This window comes from Myotis yumanensis, unplaced genomic scaffold (genome assembly GCF_028538775.1).
Source record: "Myotis yumanensis isolate MYYU_CA2020_CCGP unplaced genomic scaffold, mMyoYum1.0.hap1 SCAF_3, whole genome shotgun sequence".
In the NCBI taxonomy this organism is placed as follows: domain Eukaryota; kingdom Metazoa; phylum Chordata; class Mammalia; order Chiroptera; family Vespertilionidae; genus Myotis; species Myotis yumanensis.
This window is the reverse complement of record NW_027223754.1, coordinates 1589426-1607388: the sequence shown is the minus strand read 5'-3', so window position 1 is coordinate 1607388 and position 17963 is coordinate 1589426. Positions and strand designations below refer to the sequence as shown.

The following is a 17963-nucleotide window of genomic DNA, read 5'->3' as shown; positions in this document are numbered from 1 at the left end:
GAAAGAGAAAGAGCCCCTGAGACCGATTTCACCTGCCTTTGTCCCACGTGGGTGACGCTGCCAGCCCCTCACCTGTATCACGTGTGGATTTGGGGTGATGTTTGCAGAAAGACCCACAGCCGACTCCAGGCCCAGCGCATCTGACCGAGGCCACCTGCCCGCACTGCCTGTGGTCTGAGCCCCCAGATTATGCCCCAGTTCCCACACATCTCCCCAAACCCCCCTGACAGCCTGTTCCTCCCTGACCAGGTCCTCAACACCACGCGGGAAAGGGAGGTCGGCGACTTGGGCTCCTAACTCTCAGCCCGTCGCCCCCCAGGGAGCCTGCACCGCAGGCCTGGCTGCTGTGGCCACGCGGTCCCGTCCAGCCTTGGGCATCTGATGACGGTGAGGGCGCCAGCTCGCTGAGGAGGGAACCCTCTCCTCCCGCCGTGGGCGCTCCGCTCTGGGGCTGCCCACACCGAGAACGCTCTCTGCCTGGGACGAGGGCGTGGGACACGGTCCGTGGGCAGTGCTGGGCAGTGTGTCTGCTGGTGTGATGACCGGCTCACAGGGACGGGGACGGGGACGGCGCGTCTCACCTGAGAAGCTGCCCAGCCTGGGCGCCGTGGCGTCCCCACCGTCGTAGATCTCCAGGGAGTCCCAGTTCTGCTCGGTGGCGAAGCTGATGACCTGGATCTGCCACAGGCAACAGGGGGTTAAAACCGGCCCACGGCAACGAGGCTTTTATGAAACTCAATGTGGACGCGAGAGGAAGGTGGAGCCAAGAGAACCAACCGCGGGGAGGGCACCCGGCACTTCCACAGGGCCCTGCCCGCGGGTGTGGGCTATTAATACAGTGTCTGCCCACACAGAGAGGCAAACGTGTTTCTACGTGTTGAACGGACAGCGGTTTCAAGCAAGAATAATTTGTGGGGTTTGCTACTCAGTTCCTTCCAACAACGTCAACATGGTGAGAATCTATGGTGTGAATTTCACACAGAAACGTGCCTAGAGACACTTTGTAGAAATGGGAAGAAGAGAGAAGCCCATGAGGTTTGTAGGGTTAAACCAACCAACACCCAAGGCGAGAGAAGGCGCCCAGGGCCCGGCCGCGCCCGCCCGGCCCGAGGGAGGACCCACCTGAATGCCGGAGCCCTCGGCCACCAGGATCCGCCAGACGCAGTTGAGGTTGTTCCCGTAGGGCTCCGGGTACCCGGGCGACAGGACCGTGCCCCTGCGCTGCGTGAAGCTGCCGCTGCAGGGCACTGGGGACACGGGGGAGGGAGTGTGAGCCTGGGAGGCCGCGCCAGCTGGTGCGGAGCATCCTTTCCCCGTGAGCAGCCACTAAGAGAACTTTTACGTGGACTGCCACGCCTTCAGTAGCATTTTTAAAAATATATATTTTTATTGTTTTCAGAGAGGAAGGCCGAGGGGGAGAGAGATAGAAACATCAATGATGAAAGCGACTCATGCTTCCTGCACACCCATCCCCCTCGCCCCCACCCACACCCCCACTGGGGATGGAGCCCGCCACCCCGCCACCCAGGCCTGTGCTCGGACTGGGAATTGAACTGTGACCTCCCGGTTCATAGGTCGACCCTCAAACACTGAGCCACGCCGGCGGGCCTAAGCGGGTTTTTCGGCTCTGGTCTAATCGCGCCGCCTTCTTTGAATCGGCAATGCCGTGGGCTATTGTTGACGATGCCGGGAAGCAGAGACCTTGTGTCGGGAGAGAAATCTGGTCAAGGCCCTGAGACACCACATGTTTAGCGAGGGTGGCTCTGCCGGGACCTGTGTGTGGGATCATCTACCCGCCATGTGCGGGAGCTTCCCGACTGCTCTCCCCACGCACACACGCGGCTAACTCCCAGCCACGCTAACGCCGTCTCTGAGCAGGTCCAGGGAGGGGAGGGGGCGCTGGAAACATACAAATGACTTCAAGTGCCAATCAGGAGGTTCTTGCACAGCGTGGTCACCACTCAGGCTGCCTCACCTGCTACACTGAGCATTCTCGTCAGCACACGCTGATTGAAAGGGAATTACAGCCCGGCACTGTGGCTTAGTGGTTTAGCGTCAACCTATGAACCAGGAGATCATGGTTCCATTCCCAGTCAGGGCACAGGCCCGGGCTGCAGGCTCGATCCCCAATGGGGGGCACGCAGGAGGCAGCCGATCAGTGATTCTCTCTCATCATTGATATTTCTCTCTCTCTCCTTCTCCCTTCCTCTCTGAAATCAATAAAGATATTTTAAAAAATAAATAAAAGGGCATTACACAAATCAATGTATGATGATTCCCCCCAAAATGAAAGTATGTGGCATACTCATGGCTTGAGAGCTGAAGGTGGACTCAGTAAGGACTGAGAAGGAAAACGTGTTTCCTCGTGTCCATCTGACAAGTGGTTTCATGGAACAATAACCTGCAGGGTTGGCTGCTACTCAGTTCTTTCCACAACTACACTGCCCCTTAGCCAGGTCTGCAGGAAGGTGGGCGGAGGGAGCCCGCAGAGCGTGGACAAACAGCCCTTCAACACACTGCGGGGGGCCAGCTGCCTCCTCCCAGCCACCTCCTCCCGGCCACTTCCATCCGGGCCGCTGCCCCGGCCACCGCCCAGGAACCCTTCTTACCCACGCAGCTCGGGATGGTGTCGTTCCACTGGGCGAGGGCGTTGGGCACCGCCTGGCAGCGCAGGGCGGCCGACCCCTGCAGCAGGTACCCGGGGCTGCACTCGAACCGCACGATGGAACCCGCCGAGAACTCGGAGCCGATCCTGCGGCCGTACCTGGGCTCGGGCACCGAGCTGCACTGGGTGTCGCTGGTGCGAGGGACCGCTGGGGGCAAAGCACACAACACACCATGGTGGCCTCGTGGAGGACGTGAGGGCATCTGCCCGAGGATCACAGGCGTGGAGGTTAACCGTGCCGTCCACAGCCTCACCCTGCGGACCCCGGGGGCCCTTGCATCTCAGGGATCTTCAGGCAATTAAAGTTCACCCTGTGCTCGTGGGGAAGAGATCACTGAGAAACTGAGCTTCTCTGCCGGGCCAGCGTGGCTCAGGGGTGGAGCATCGACCTGTGAACCAGGAGGTCAGGGTTCCACTCCCAGTCAGGGCACAGGCCTGGGTTGTGGGCTCCATCCCCAATGGGGGGAGTGCAGGAGGCTGCCCATCAATGATTCTCTCTCATCCTTGATGTTTCCCTCTCTCTCTCTCCCTCGCCCTTCCTCTCTGAAATCAAGAAAAGTATAGTTTTAAAAGCCCAGCCCTCGGAGAGACACGCCCACAGGCGCGCTTTAGTGGCCACCCCCTCCTCCACGGCTGTGCCCAGCACACTCCTCCTGTGGGCACTGACCCTCCGTGGCACAGACACCACGTGGGCAACGTCAGTGTGGCAGCGATTTTACGTGAATGAAAGTCAGATGCTAATTCTGATGAACCTGCACTTCCATTCAGAGGTGAGATATTGTCTACGGGAAGGTGAAGTCCATAGAGCTGTGCACCGTCTACACGTAAAGAATGAACGACCGTGCAGAGCTGTGCTGTCCCGGGCCGTCCTCCCGTGACAGTGACACACTGCTCATGCCGCTCCCCTGCGGGTTTGCTGCGTCTGCGCCCCCTGCACCCCATCTTCCCCGACGTCCCTCCAGGCTCGCTCTCCCTAACAGACCCGTCGGCTAACCTGGTCAGACATCCCGTGGCCCAGGGTGCGAGAAAGTCCCCGTGCGGCCTTAAGCTTTAATAGCAGGAAAGAATGCCGCCGCCCTGGTACCTGGGAGCCGTATGCGGGATGTTTTTGTACAGTGACCGTCACGTCACCTCCAAGCTTCCGTAGAATTACCATCTTTCGGAGGCAACGCTCAATCTGACCGCTCATGTGTAGGACTGAGGGGTTAGGCCTGATGCAAACAAGTCCATTTTTGCATAAACTCACGGGGGGAAGACAGCAAGGCGAGAGGGTGTGCTGGGATTTTGTGAAATAGTGAGGATGCGGGAGTCATTATGATTCTTAAGTACAAGGAGAAGGCATTCGCTGTACATCACTGCCTTTGGTGTCTATGTTCCTGTATTTTATCCATTTTAATGATAATGCGCTACTTTAAGCAGGAACCCGTTTTAAGAATGAAGGCTTTGAAGTGTAGCATTTGCAAAGAGGATAGACATTAGCCTCGGATATTTTATGCGATGATCTGAGTGAGGTTCTAATCTCTATTTTAAAAAAAATCAAAGGCGGCTGAGGTCAGGCCGACAGGGCCCGGAACCTGACACTTTGCAGATGGAAATGACTTGAACGTGTAGATCCTTTGTACGTCGCCCGCACGGACCGCGGTTTGTAAACCTGCTTCCACAGAAGGGGATACTGAACTTGTTTTAAGAACGTTTGTAGTGGTGAGCAGTGAGTTGCCAAACGGGCCACCCTCCACTCGGGTCCATTTTTAAATCCCAGGTGAGTTACTTACATTTTAACAAAAGGCACAGCAGCGGGCACCAGCCTTCCGGGCCTCACAGACCACCAATGGCCTGCGGACCACCGGCCAGCGACCACTGGCCTAGAGCAAAGGGACTAATTCTAACTCAGCAGCAGTGTCACAGCATCATTCAAGCCGCGGCCACGTGGCCTGGCTCAGAGCTCCTTCCCTCCCACTCCTGCGAACACCATGCTCCCTGCCCATCGCCTTCTCAGACGCTGGATTTCTGATCGCCCAGGGTTTTCTCTCGCGACCCACGTGCAGGGCAAGAACACACGATGGGAGATGCCCCGGATGTGAATGACAGGACGGACTATCCTTCTCCGAAACTCTCTGAACATCCCGATGTCCTCACCAGTTTCTGCAGGAGCCCCTGCTGGGGGGTGACTCCGGCTCCTGAGGAAAACCTCCCGGAGCCAGGCCAACTCTCCAAGCCCAAGCAGAACCGGGACCGGGAAAGGGAGGGCCACTCCCGTCTGAGGTGCAGCTCTCCCTGCAGCAGCCTCTGTCGGCCCGGCCTGGAGGCCCTGGCAAAGCAGAGCCGCCCCTGCCCTGGGCCCCAGGCGTGGGGTGAGCATTCACGCACGGGGGACAGAGGAGGAAACAGGCCTCATGTTCCGGGAACCTGGGGCGATCCCACACGCTGTGGACAAGCCCCACGTTAAAGAATGAACATACCGGGTGGAATTCCAGAAGGTACCAGAGCACAAACAGAACAAACTGAAATATAGTTGAAATCGTTTTTGCAAAGTGGGAGGTGCCGTACAAAAGTAATCTGCACACTATTTGTTGCCTGCACGGGCCAGAGAAATCAGGGGGCATTTGTCTTTGCAGTAGAAATAGATTTGTGTCAAACTAATAATGTTAGTATTTTGATAAAATGTTTTTGTTATAAATAATGTCTTCAATTTCTTAAAAAACAAACAAAAAAATGGAAGTGGGGCATAGCCTGTGCCTCCACGGGAGACCGAGGTCTGGGGTGGGAGGCGGCAGGGTGACCGGGAGGGTTACCTTGGTACACGAAGTGGAAGCCGCGGGCTGACGCCCCGCTCTTCGCGCTGAATCGGAGCAGAATCTGATTGGACGTCGCCAAGGGCAGCGTCTCACCTGCGGGAGAACAGAGACACTGCGCAGACCCGCACGTGCACGCTGCCGCGGCCACGGTAGGTCTCGGAGAGAAGTCCCTCGCTTGGAATGTGACGTGCCGGCTTTGAACTCTCCTAGGACCGCACTTTAGGGCTTACAACCCCGCCCATCCTTTCCAGAAGGACTGTCCGGCTCTGCTCTCGCCCACGCGTCCCATGAAGGTGCTGTTCTAACTGGGATCTCACGTCCGCTTTCCTTTGGAAAAGCTCAGGGATGATGGGTCTGGCAGCCGATAAGGCGGGAAACTAAGAACCGAATAAATCACTGACGCAGAATCTACCATATTTGACAGTTACTCACTGAGGCTTGACTTAACAAAATGTCTCTGAGTCCCAAGCTGAGATTTTAAAAATGAAAGGATTTAGGAAAAACCTCACAAAATACATGTCCGCCTTCGGATTAAAGCAGGTTCAGAGCACACTGCCGGGCCTGTGAGGGCGTGGGATTTCAATGCGTCCCTAAGGGATGTGGGATTTCAATGCGTCCCTAAGGGATGTGGGATTTCAATGCGTCCCTAAGGGATGTGGGATTTCAATGCGTCCCCAAGGGATGTGGGATTTCAATGCGTCCCTAAGGGATGTGGGATTTCAATGCGTCCCTAAGGGACGTGGGATTTCAATGTGTCCGTGTTGTCAATGGCCTCTCCTGATGCCGTTCTGACTGCGCCCCATTGGACGTGAATAGAAATGATCAAGACATGGGCCCTGCGGCCTTTGGTTAACTACAGTGGACACTCAGTCGCCAGGTCTTGACCGATGGCCACAGAGGGGCCACTGTGCTCGGGTGGCTGCTCGACACAGTGAGGCCGGTCCTCTTAAGTGAAAATATGGACAACAAATAAGTTGTGAACTAATATTCTGTGCTTCATGAAGCCCAACTATGTTTACATGCACACATACATGGATGCGTGCATACACACATGTGATAAACACATGTACTGTTACATGTGTGGATGTAGTGGGTCTATACCAGGGGTCCTCAAACTACGTCCCGCGGGCCACATGCAAATACAAATATTGTATTTGTTTCCATTTTGTTTTTTTTTACTTCAAAATAAGATACGTGCAGTGTGCATAGGAATTTGTTCATAGTTTTTTTTAAACTATAGTCCGGCCCTCCAACGGTCGGAGGGACAGTGAACTGGCCCCTGTTTAAAAAGTTTGAGGACCCCTGGTCTATACCTATGTATGTGCAGGGGTCAAATGAGTGAGACCAAAATGTTCATACTGTTTAGCTCCAGGAAGAAGCTCCCAACACATAGAATAGAAATTAAAAACATCCCAGTTAATCCTTTCTCTTGGATGTTTTCCACTTTTATTGAGATAGATTTCCTACTTTTTATAATCTTAGTAAGAGCAACGATCAAAGCAGACGGCTTTGTCTATGGGATAAAGGTCCACTGGACGTTTCTTATCAAAGATAAAATTTTACTAAACAAACAAACACACTCAAGGATGACTAAGTTTCTCCTTCACACACGCACGCACACAGACACACATGCACGCACGCACACACAAACACATGTGCACACGTGCACGCGCACACACACACACACACACACACACGGAGGTTAGAACGAGTCGCACGCCCATCTGAATGGAAGTAAAGACCGGTTCTCTGGCGTTTACCTGAGTGGGACCCGGAGAGCGAGCTGAGGAGCCGGGCCTGCGGGTGGGTCCCGTCGAACAACTCGGCCACGTCGCTCAGCGCCGTCTGGAAGTAGGCGAACTGCCCGAACACGACTGCGGACGAAGGGGCGACACGCTTAGAGGGGAAAGGGGCTCTGGCCGCCCTGCACCGGGACCGGTCCCTCCGAAGGCCAGGGCCCAGGACTCATTTCCCAGCTTCCTGAAGCGTCTCCGTGGCTATGGCTACTGTGCGCTGTTCCTTGACGTTTGGTGTCAGTGGGAGGCGTAAGATGATCGTTGTCTGCATGTCCGACATTAATGAGGCTGGTTTCCTTTAATTTCACCTTAGGGTGCTGGCAGGGTCACCGCAAAGTGGCCTGTTTAGGTGGGAGCTTGGACACTGGTACAGGGATCAAGACACGGCTGGGTTGGGAAGCCGGCTCATTCAGGAAGGGATGTGAAACTCCTAGGAGCTGGTTATTTTCATGCCTAATCCCCGTATTCCTTGCATTGTGTACACGTGACTCAGCAACACAGTGCGGACACGGCTGCTGTGACTGCGCTGGGCGTTCTGTCTCGCTCCCGGCCGGAGGGTCGTAGAGCTCAGCTCCCCCACAGAGTCCCAGCCGCGGACTTTCCTACTTCACGCCTCGTCAGGTTTGCACTCAAACCAGTAGCATATCGGGCCTTCATGATATTGACAAAAACGTGTGATTTAGCATCGACTGACAATGAGCAACTAAACCTTATTTATGTGTCAGGGCGAAGCTACGACCATCCCATAGCATCGTGAGCAGTAAATGGAGGCACGTGTGCCAAACACACACATCACGGCTCTAATGAAAGAATAAGGTGAGCGCCAGCAAGCGGGCAAATCTACCTGTATCAGCTCGTGCACGCGCGTGCATGCGTGTGTTTGTGTGTGTGTGTGTGTGTGTGTGTGTAATGAAGGCAACCCCAACTGTAACAGCCTGTGTGTGTGTGTGTGTGTAACAGAGGCAACCCCACTGTAACAGCCTGTGTGTGTGTGTGTGTGTGTGTGTGTGTGTGTACTCAATCATACAGGGTGGACAAAGGTAGAACAATGAACAGCGATGAACAGCATGACAATGAATTAAAAGTACAAAGACAGTCTTACCGAATTCCTTCGGCACCGTTATGGAGTACAGGCATGTCTGGCCGGCCGTGTAGTTCTGGGGGTAGTTGGGGGACAGCACCACGCCTTCGGACCCCGTGTACTGGCCGCCACAGGGAGCTGGAAGGGAAAGCGACCAGAATTACGTGTGTGGAGGACGCCGCCTGGACAGGGCCGGAGGCCAAGGCCCCCGTCAGGGAGCAGGGTTCACCTAACACGTCCAGGATGTTACCGTCCAAAGCCGACTTCACTTTGCTCCCAAAGTCAGGGAAAAAGGAACACAGGTATTTACCAGGTTAGAATAAAAGTACGTTAATTTAACAGGAAGACAATATTATTTTAAGCCTTTCTCAGACAAGCTAAAATAATCATGAAAACAGCTCAAATAACAATAGCAGGCTCGATGAAGGCAAATTGTTAGGCTATTTGAAGTTTCACCAGCCATGTCTGGTCAATCACTGTATTCAGAGATACATGGATTATTTCAGGGTTTTTGTTTTTCTGTTTTTATATTACTATGGGAGTCAAAGAAAAGAGTTTTCTTTCTAGTTTTTGTCTTCTTTTCAGCCTTTAATACCTTAGATTCAGTTCAAGAGCATCATATATAATTACTAATGTGGGGGGATTCTCTCAAAAAGATTGATTTAAAGCTGAAGCAACTGAAACCTAGAAAGTTAGGAGCAATATGATGGTGGGGTGTTAATTACAGACAGAGCTGTGTGTGTCTGTGTATTTGTGAGTGTGTCTGAGTTTGTGAGTGTGTGTGTGTCTATGTTAGTGTGTGTCTATGTGAGTGTGTGTGTCTGAGTGTCTGTGTGTGAGTTTGTGAGCGTGTGTGTGTGAGAGTATGTGTGATTGTGTGTTTATGTTTGTGTGTGTTCATGTAAGTGCATGTGTCTGAATTAGTGTGCATGTGTGAGTTTGTGAGTGTGTGTCTATGTTTGTGTGTGTATCTATTTGAGTGTGTGTCTGAGTGTGAGTGTGTGTGAGTGTATGTGTGTGAGAGTATGTGTCTATGTGAGTGTGTGTGTCTGAGTGTGTCTGTCTGAGTGTGTGTGTCTATGTGAGTGTGTGTCTGAGTGTGTGTGAGTGTCTGAGTGTGTGTGAGTGTACGTGTGTGTCGTTATTTTCAGTTATGAATGAACCCGAGGAAGAAGGACTAACATGTGCCTGCTTTATGAACCTCCTAACGCAGTCAACACAACCTACATTCATTGTCGGTCAGCATTTTCCATAAAGTAGATCAACAGAACGCGCTGGCTCGTAAGCCAGCCTTCATAATTCATAACCATGATTTGCTACAAAAATGACACACTATCTAGTGCTAACAAATTCACAGAATTCCATTATCAATCGACATTGCATATATGCATACTACTCTTTACATATACGTGTATTTATGTGACATACATATATTTACATAAATTTAAACATATAATAAATGTATGTTTCCCTTTATGCATGTGTCTATGTGTGTATATATATGTAAAGATCAATTTAATAAAATGTAATCTTCAAAATTTCAACTATGACATTAACAATAATAAATAGAGAAATGGGAGTTTTAATGATTTGAGATGAACTATGTTCCCTAGGCCCTTCCCCATGTATGAGATCAGGGGCATTACTATGGCTCCTGTCGCTGGAGGGGACTCTTGTCTGTTCTCGAAGGTGGATCTGACCGTCAATAGGTGATTTTATCAATTTAACACCTAAATAAGGAGTTACAAGCTACTGGATTGTGGGGGGAAGTGACACATTCATTTTAATGTTACATGTGTACATGTATAAATGGAGAGAGGAAGGAAGGGAAACAGACAGAGAGAGCACACCTGGAGACTGTCTATCGGTACCTCTATGTAGATCAGATACACAAAATGGGAGTAAAAATGCTGAGCTCTCTGAGGGAGAGAAACAGTCCCCTCCAGGTACTGGCAGGATGGCTGAGGCCTGGCTGATTCAAGGATGGAGGAAGGTCACCTGCATTTCCCTCCTTAGCTCTGCGAGCACGTGATCCCACTGCAGACCAGGGACCAGTGCTGAGGGCCCTCGGTGACTGAGCTGGACCTGCAGGAGGTGAGGCGGGGACAGGAGGAGCAGTGCTGGGGGCCCTTGTGACTGAGCTGGACCTGCCGGAGGTGAGGCGGGGACAGGAGGAGCAGTGCTGGGGGCCCTTGTGACTGAGCTGGACCTGCAGGAGGTGAGGCCGGGGGACAGGAGGAGCAGTGCTGAGGGCCCTTGTGACTGAGCTGGACCTGCAGGAGGTGAGGCCGGGAACAGGAGAGGCTGTGCTGGGGGCCCTTGTGACTGAGCTGGATCTGCAAGAGGTGAGGCCGGGGGGCAGGAGGAGCAGTGCTGGGGGCCCTTGTGACTGAGCTGGACCTGCAGGAGGTGAGGCCGGGGGACAGGAGAGGCTGTGCTGGGGGCCCTTGTGACTGAGCTGGACCTGCCGGAGGTGAGGCGGGGACAGGAGGAGCAGTGCTGGGGGCCCTTGTGACTGAGCTGGACCTGCAGGAGGTGAGGCCGGGGGACAGGAGGAGCAGTGCTGAGGGCCCTTGTGACTGAGCTGGACCTGCAGGAGGTGAGGCCGGGAACAGGAGAGGCTGTGCTGGGGGCCCTTGTGACTGAGCTGGATCTGCAAGAGGTGAGGCCGGGGGGCAGGAGGAGCAGTGCTGGGGGCCCTTGTGACTGAGCTGGACCTGCAGGAGGTGGGGCTGTGGGACAGGAGGAGCAGTGCTGGGGGCCCTTGTGACTGAGCTGGACCTGCAGGAGGTGAGGCCGGGGGACAGGAGAGGCTGTGCTGGGGGCCCTTGTGACTGAGCTGGATCTGCAAGAGGTGAGGCCGGGGGACAGGAGAGGCTGTGCTGAGGGCCCTTGTGACTGAGCTGGACCTGCAGGAGGTGAGGCTGTGGGACAGGAGGAGCAGTGCTGGGGCCCTTGTGACTGAGCTGGACCTGCAGGAGGTGAGGCCGGGGGACAGGAGAGGCTGTGCTGGGGGCCCTTGTGACTGAGCTGGACCTGCAGGAGGTGAGGCGGGGCAGCCTGTCACACACGCGCACGTACCGCTGCAGGTGGGCAGGGCCTGGTTCCAGGCCGGCTTCCCGTCCGCTCCGATCACACACGTGATGGACGCAGGGTCCACGATTCTGTAGCCGGAGTCACACTGGTAGGTCACGGAGGAGCCCAGCTTGAAGTCCGTCCCGACTCTGGTCCCGTTCATGATGTTCCCGGGGTCAAAGCAGGCTTCCCGGGGCTTCTCTGCAGGAGAAATGGAGGTGACCCCGTGGGGGCGGGTGACCCCTGTGGGGGCGGGTGACCCTGTGGGGGCGGGTGACCTCCGTGAGGGCGGGTGACCCCTGTGAGGGCGGGTGACCCCTGTGAGGGTGGGTGACCTCTATGGGGGCGGGTGACCTCTATGGGGGCGGGTGACCTCTATGGGGGCGGGTGACCGCGTGAGGTGGGTGACCTCTATGGGGGCGGGTGACCGTGTGAGGTGGGTGACCTCTATGGGGGTGGGTGACCGCGTGAGGTGGGTGACCTCCGTGGGGGTGGGTGACCCCGTGAGGGTAAGGACCTCTATGGGGGTGGGTGACCCCCGTGGGGGCGGGTGACCCTCGTGGGGGTGGGCCTTAATGTTCCTGTGTGTTTGGCTGTCTGGTTGATTGTTTTTTAGTGCCTAGACTAGAGCCCAACATATGAAAAATGCTCAAAAAATATTTACCAATCAACTAAGGACCAAGTTGTTAATTAATTATCAAGTTAATAATTACATATACTAGGAAAGATGATCAGGTTACTAATTACCCAGTTAATAACTAAATATCATAGAAAAACTTTTAATCAAATTATAGTTCCCAGTTTTCAAACTACATCTTACTGCACACTTGCTATTCAATTACTTATTCTTGGTTAAAAGAAAAGGCAGCACTTCCTTTTTCTCCATCCATCCTTCCGTTAACTACAGACCTTAGTGCTGAACCAAAAACACTGATTCTGGAAAAACTGAAGCTCACTTCCTGACTTTGTACGGAGTCCCCTCAGCTGCCTGGGAAGAGGCGGGGAATCTGACTTGAGAGACACACAATTGATGTGTCTCTCTCATCTCTCTCTCTCTCTCTCTCTCTCTCTTTCTCTCTCTCTCTCTCTCTTCCTCACCCAAGGATATTTTTCTTTGAGGGAGAGAGAGAGGGAAAGACAGAGAGGAACATCGATGTGGGAGACACATGGATTGGTTGCCTCCTGCACGCGCCCACCGGCCCGGCCCTCTTCCTGCAGGAGTGACCGGAGGGGCCTGGAGCGGGGGCCTGGATGCTGGACGCTGGACGTGGTACCTTTGAACTCGATGGCGAAGCCGGACAGGCCCACGGAGGCGTCGCTCCGGAAGGCCAGGAAGAGGCTGTTGCCGCTGCTCTCGATGCGCTCGGGCGCCTGCGAGCCCTGGAAGCTGCCGATGAGCGGGCTGTTGGAGTCCTCGCCCTCGTACACGTGCAGGAAGTCGTAGCTGGGCTCCATGTTGAAGCTAAAGAGAAAGAAGCCTGTCAGGGCCTCCTCGTGTGGTCCTGCCGCCCAGGCCAGTCTCCCAGCGCAAGGGGCCTCTGCCTTTCCTGTGACTTTTAAAAATCAGAACAATCCGGAAGTGAAACAGAACAAAAGGTCGAGACAGGAACAACGCTAACAGACATCGGTGGCCACAGACGCATTCAGTTCACATGGCTGTCACACGTACACAGCATCCCTGAGAGAGGCCGGCAGGGCTCAGGGCTCAGGAACAGACTGTCCCTCTCTGCACCGGGACCTCGGACTGAAATGAGGTTTCAAGAGCTGTGTGTGCCCGGCCGTGTGGCTCCGTGGCTGAGCGTCAACCCCTGAGCCAGGAGGTCAGGGTTCAATTCCCTGTCCGGGCACAGGCCCGGGTTGTGGGTTCGATCCCCAGTGGGGGGGTGAGCAGGAGGAGCCGATTGAGGTGTCTCTCACATCAATGTTTCTCTCTCTCTGCCTCTCTCTCCCTTCTACTCTCTCTAAAAATTAATGGGAAAAAATCTTCAGATGTGGAGTAACAAGATACATAAATAAATAGAAATCAAACAAAATAAAAATAAAAAGAGGTGTTCAACGGGAGAGGTACCTTTTGAAGATCAAGGCGATGACAAAGTCGGGGTTCACCCTCACTCTCCAGTCACACTCCTTCCCGGGAGGGTACGGCTGCGGGTAGTTGGGGGACAGGATGACCCCCGCCGGGCCGGTCAGGTTCCCGCCGCAGGTGGCTGCCAACGAGGAGGACAAGGGAGAGGGGACAGCGGTCAGTGTGCCGGGAGGCGCCCCCGGACTCGCCGCGCCGCCTGCCGGCGGTCACTCACTCCCCGCGGAAAGGCCACCACCAGGTCGGCACGTCCCGTGACTGTGAGCAGAGGGGATGCTGTGACCCTCCTGCTCAGGAGGGCTTTCCGCACGGCGGACCCGCGGAACGTACTCGCTGTGGTTTGAGCGTGACTGTTACTCAGCTAACCGGGTGAGGCGGCTGCCCACAGGGCACGCAGCTGCTGCAGCGACCGGGGCGTGTCCCTGCGGCTGACACGCCAGACGGGGGAAGTGCTGCCTGGTGTCTTTGCTGAGGACGGATGACCCAGTCATGGGCCAGACTAGGCAACGCGGAGAGGAACCCGCCGAAGGCCACAGCTCAGGGAGAAGAGGGTCAGATGTTACAGTGAGGTGTCTGAGTGAATGGCAGCTGAGCAGGGGTCTCGGGGAGGTTAACTGCTAGCAGCTGTGGGCAAACTACGGCCCGCGGGCCGGATCTGGCCCGTTTGAAATGAATAAAACTAAGAAAAAAAAAAGACCGTACCCTTTTATGTAATGATGTTTACTTTGAATTTATATTAGTTCACACAAACACTCCATCCATGCTTTTGTTCCAGCCTCCGGTCCAGTTTAAGAACCCATTGTGGCCCTCGAGTCAAAAAGTTTGCCCACCCCTGGGCTAGAGGCATGGCTTCGGATGCCCCTCCCCGGGAGCGGAAATCCTGAAAATAGGATTAAAAGGTGCCTTTCTTCACTGAAAAGCAGGACAGTGGTTTAAAATGGTTGGTGCATTTACAGGTAATTACTCCACTTTCATTTTTTATTTTATTTTAAAAAAATATATTTTAATGATTTTTTACAGAGAGAAAGGGAGAGGGATAAAGAGAAAGAAACATCGATGAGAGAGAAACATTGATCAGCCGCCTCCTGCACACCCCCTACTGGGGATGTGCCCGCAACCAAGATACATGCCCTTGACCAGAATCGAACCTGGGACCCTTCGGTCCGCAGGCCGACGCTCTATCCACTGAGCCAAACCGGTCAGGGCTAATTACTCCACTTTTAAAAACAAACAGGTAGAGCTTGGCCAGTGTGGCTCAATGGTTGAGCATTGACCTATGAACCAGGAGGTCACAGATAGATTCAGTCAGGGCACAGGCCCGGGTTGTGGGCTCCATTCTCAGTGGGGGGCGTGCAGGAGGCAGCCGATCCATGATTCTCTCTCATCATTGATGTTTCTATCTCTTTCCCCTTCTCCCTTCTTCTCTGAGATCAATACAAACATATTTTTTTAAAAAATGCATGCATCTTCCAGTGCAAAAAAAAAAAAAAATAGAATAGAAAAAAAAAAGAAAGGTAGAAATCTGTGGGTGCTCCTGAGGACTGGGCTTGACATGACAGCCGTGCCCCTCATTTCATGATCATGGTCTCTCTTGACGGATTAATTAAATTGTACGTATTGGAAGCCGATTATAAAGAAGTTCAAATTGCACTGTGACCGTCCACTAGGATAATAAAGTTCAGTAGCATCTCTTTTTAAAATTAAGTTGAAATCATCTAAATAGTTATTCGTGGTAAAATGTTTAATTGAATGGAGGGACAGTCTGGCATTGCTGTCTTCCATAAAAACACGCAGTACCTCAAAGCCATATTTGCGAAAGAACATCTTGGATTGTTATTCAAATTAAAGTCTGCAAAACCCATTTCCATGTTAATAAGGTCAAACTCGGACAATTCCAGCGCATTTCAGAGACAACTTTCTCCTGGTATCTTCATTTGGACAAAAGCAGTATGATTTCTAGTTTTCAGAACTCGATTAAAATGTAGCAAGACGATAGAAAAACCATCTCAAAAGAGAAAGTACTTTCTATCTAGTTGGTTTTGCTTGCGGGCAAGTTTCTATATTAAAAAATGAGAAGAGCAATAGGAGGGTTATGAAATTTTAGCCACCCAGAATTTTAAATGATAGTAATTTGATTAATTCTTATTTTTACAAGATGAGTTCAGGATAGGAACTGTTAGATAAATGTCAATTACTGTATATTAAGTAGACTACTCCCTGGATCTCACCTAATAAAATGGAGCTTAAAGGTTGGCAATGAAATGTCAGCATGGGTTCGGAGCACCAGCGGGTGGAGAGGAACCCTTACGAAATGTTTCTGGCCCTGACGGCGTGGCTCAGTGGTTGAGTGTTGACCTATGAACCAGGAGGTCACGGTTCGACTCCCGGTCAGGGCACATGCCCGGGTGGCGGGCTCCATCCCCAGTAGGGGGTGTGCAGGAGGCAGCCGATCAATGGTTCTCTCTCCTCATTGATGTTTCTATCTCTCTCTCCCTCTCCCTTCCTCATTTAAAGAAAAGAAATGTTTCTGAAGAGACAATCCATTGCCCGGTGAGTGGACCGAGGCCGCGCATCCCTCCCAGGGTGTGCCCTGCCCCTGCCGGTACCTGTGCAGGTGGGCGGGTCCGGCTGCCAGAAGAAGCGGTTGTTGAGCTGCACGCAGGTGGTCCTGGCGGGTCCCTGCAGCTGGTAGCCGGGGTCGCACTGGAAGCTGACAGTGTCGCCCGGCTCCCTGCTGTCCCCGTAGCGGGTGCCGTTCTGAGGCACGCCCGGGTCCTTGCACGTGGACGCTACCGAGGCTGGAAGAGGAGATAACAGGTCACGTGACTGCTTTACTCAGAGGGGAGTGTGTGTGTGTGTGTGTGTGTGTGTTACTGCTTTACTCAGAGGGGAGTGTGTGTGTGTGTGTGTGTGTGTGTTACTGCTTTACTCAGAGGGGAGTGTGTGTGTGTGTGTGTGTTACTGCTTTACTCAGAGGGGAGTGTGTGTGTGTCACAGCTTTACTCAGAGGGGAGTGTGTGTGTGTGTGTGTGTTACTGCTTTACTCAGAGGGGAGAGTGTGTGTGTGTGTTACTGCTTTACTCAGAGGGGAGAGTGTGTGTGTGTTACTGCTTTACTCAGAGGGGAGTGTGTGTGTGTTACAGCTTTACTCAGAGGGGAGTGTGTGTGTGTGTGTGTGTGTGTTACTGCTTTACTCAGAGGGGAGAGTGTGTATGTGTGTTACTGCTTTACTCAGAGGGGAGTGTGTGTGTGTGTGTGTGTGTGTTACTGCTTTACTCAGAGGGGAGAGTGTGTATGTGTGTTACTGCTTTACTCAGAGGGGAGTGTGTGTGTGTGTGTGTGTAGGCCTGTAGGGCCCCTGGGCTGGTACAGGGAGCCTTCTGTCCACGCAGGAACGCAGAAGAGATGGAAGAGTGCGGAATCTCGGAGGGAAGGCGGGGGTAGGGAGGTCATCAACCAAAGGCCTTGTGTGCATATGTGCATGGCCCATGGACACAGGCAGTGGGTGCTGAAGGCCTGGGTGCTGGAGGGGGAAAGGGGACATAGATAATACTTTCAACAATAAAGATTTTTTAAGAGAGTTTGTAATATGGATTATATGTGCCTGGATTACGCTTACTTTGAAGGGTTTCCTGCAAAATCTTGTAGCAAATGCAAGCGATTATGGAACAGACCAAGAATCATAGCTGCTAAGGCTGTAACACACACACACGCACACACACCCTCTGAGTAAAGCTGTAACACACACACACACCCTCTGAATAAAGCTGTAACACACACACACACACACACACACACACTCACACTCCCCTCCGAGTAAAGGTGTAGCGCTCGAACACACACACACACACATATACTCTCCCCTCCGAGTAAAGGTGTAACATGCACACACACTCCCCTCTGAGTAAAGCAGTAACACACACACACACACACACACACGCACACTCCCCCCCCCCCACCCCCCCGAGCTCCTTTGTGAACAGGATTTAATGAAAACAGGCACCGCAATGTTCAGCCTTCATTATAGCACAGCCCCCTGGAGCCTTGAGCAGCAGGAGACAGGGCAGCCCCCGGAGGCTGTGCCCTCCCAGGTGCCGGCTGAGGTGCCCCCTGAATCTCCGTGGGCGCCGTGACGGAGGCCACACCGAGGCCACAGCTCAGTCTCGCCAGGAGGTGTGGGTCCCCTGGGCGCTACGCCCTCACCGGATTCCCCGTAACCCACTTCCACCCGCAGCACGGGTCCAAGGGGCCGCGGATCCCCCATCACCCGACTTCAGCAAAGGCCCTGGAAGTGGCGCCCTCATGGCAACAGGAGTATCAGGACTTCATCGTCGGGGGGTGGCGGCCAGCGCCTCCCAACAAGAGGGGAGCGTATTTGGGGATCAGTGGGCGTCGGACCCCGTGGGGCTCTGGCACACACGTGTGATCCGTGCTCCTACAATCAGGGCACATGCGTGTCACCAACCCT

At 53.5% G+C, this 17963-nt stretch overlaps 1 protein-coding gene across 1 annotated transcript in view; it reads right to left on the bottom strand.

The window, feature by feature from the left end:
* CSMD1 (CUB and Sushi multiple domains 1) overlaps positions 1-17963 on the bottom strand; it is a 741603-nt gene that overhangs the window by 101460 nt on the left and 622180 nt on the right. The window contains exons 27-36 of the mRNA XM_070407812.1: positions 16102-16293; positions 13481-13619; positions 12687-12874; positions 11419-11613; positions 8359-8475; positions 7221-7334; positions 5458-5553; positions 2610-2813; positions 1123-1247; positions 582-678 (exon numbers count right to left, since the gene is read on the bottom strand). Of these exons, the coding sequence (XP_070263913.1) occupies positions 582-678; positions 1123-1247; positions 2610-2813; positions 5458-5553; positions 7221-7334; positions 8359-8475; positions 11419-11613; positions 12687-12874; positions 13481-13619; positions 16102-16293 (1467 nt within the window). The remainder of the gene's footprint in view (positions 1-581; positions 679-1122; positions 1248-2609; positions 2814-5457; positions 5554-7220; positions 7335-8358; positions 8476-11418; positions 11614-12686; positions 12875-13480; positions 13620-16101; positions 16294-17963) is intronic.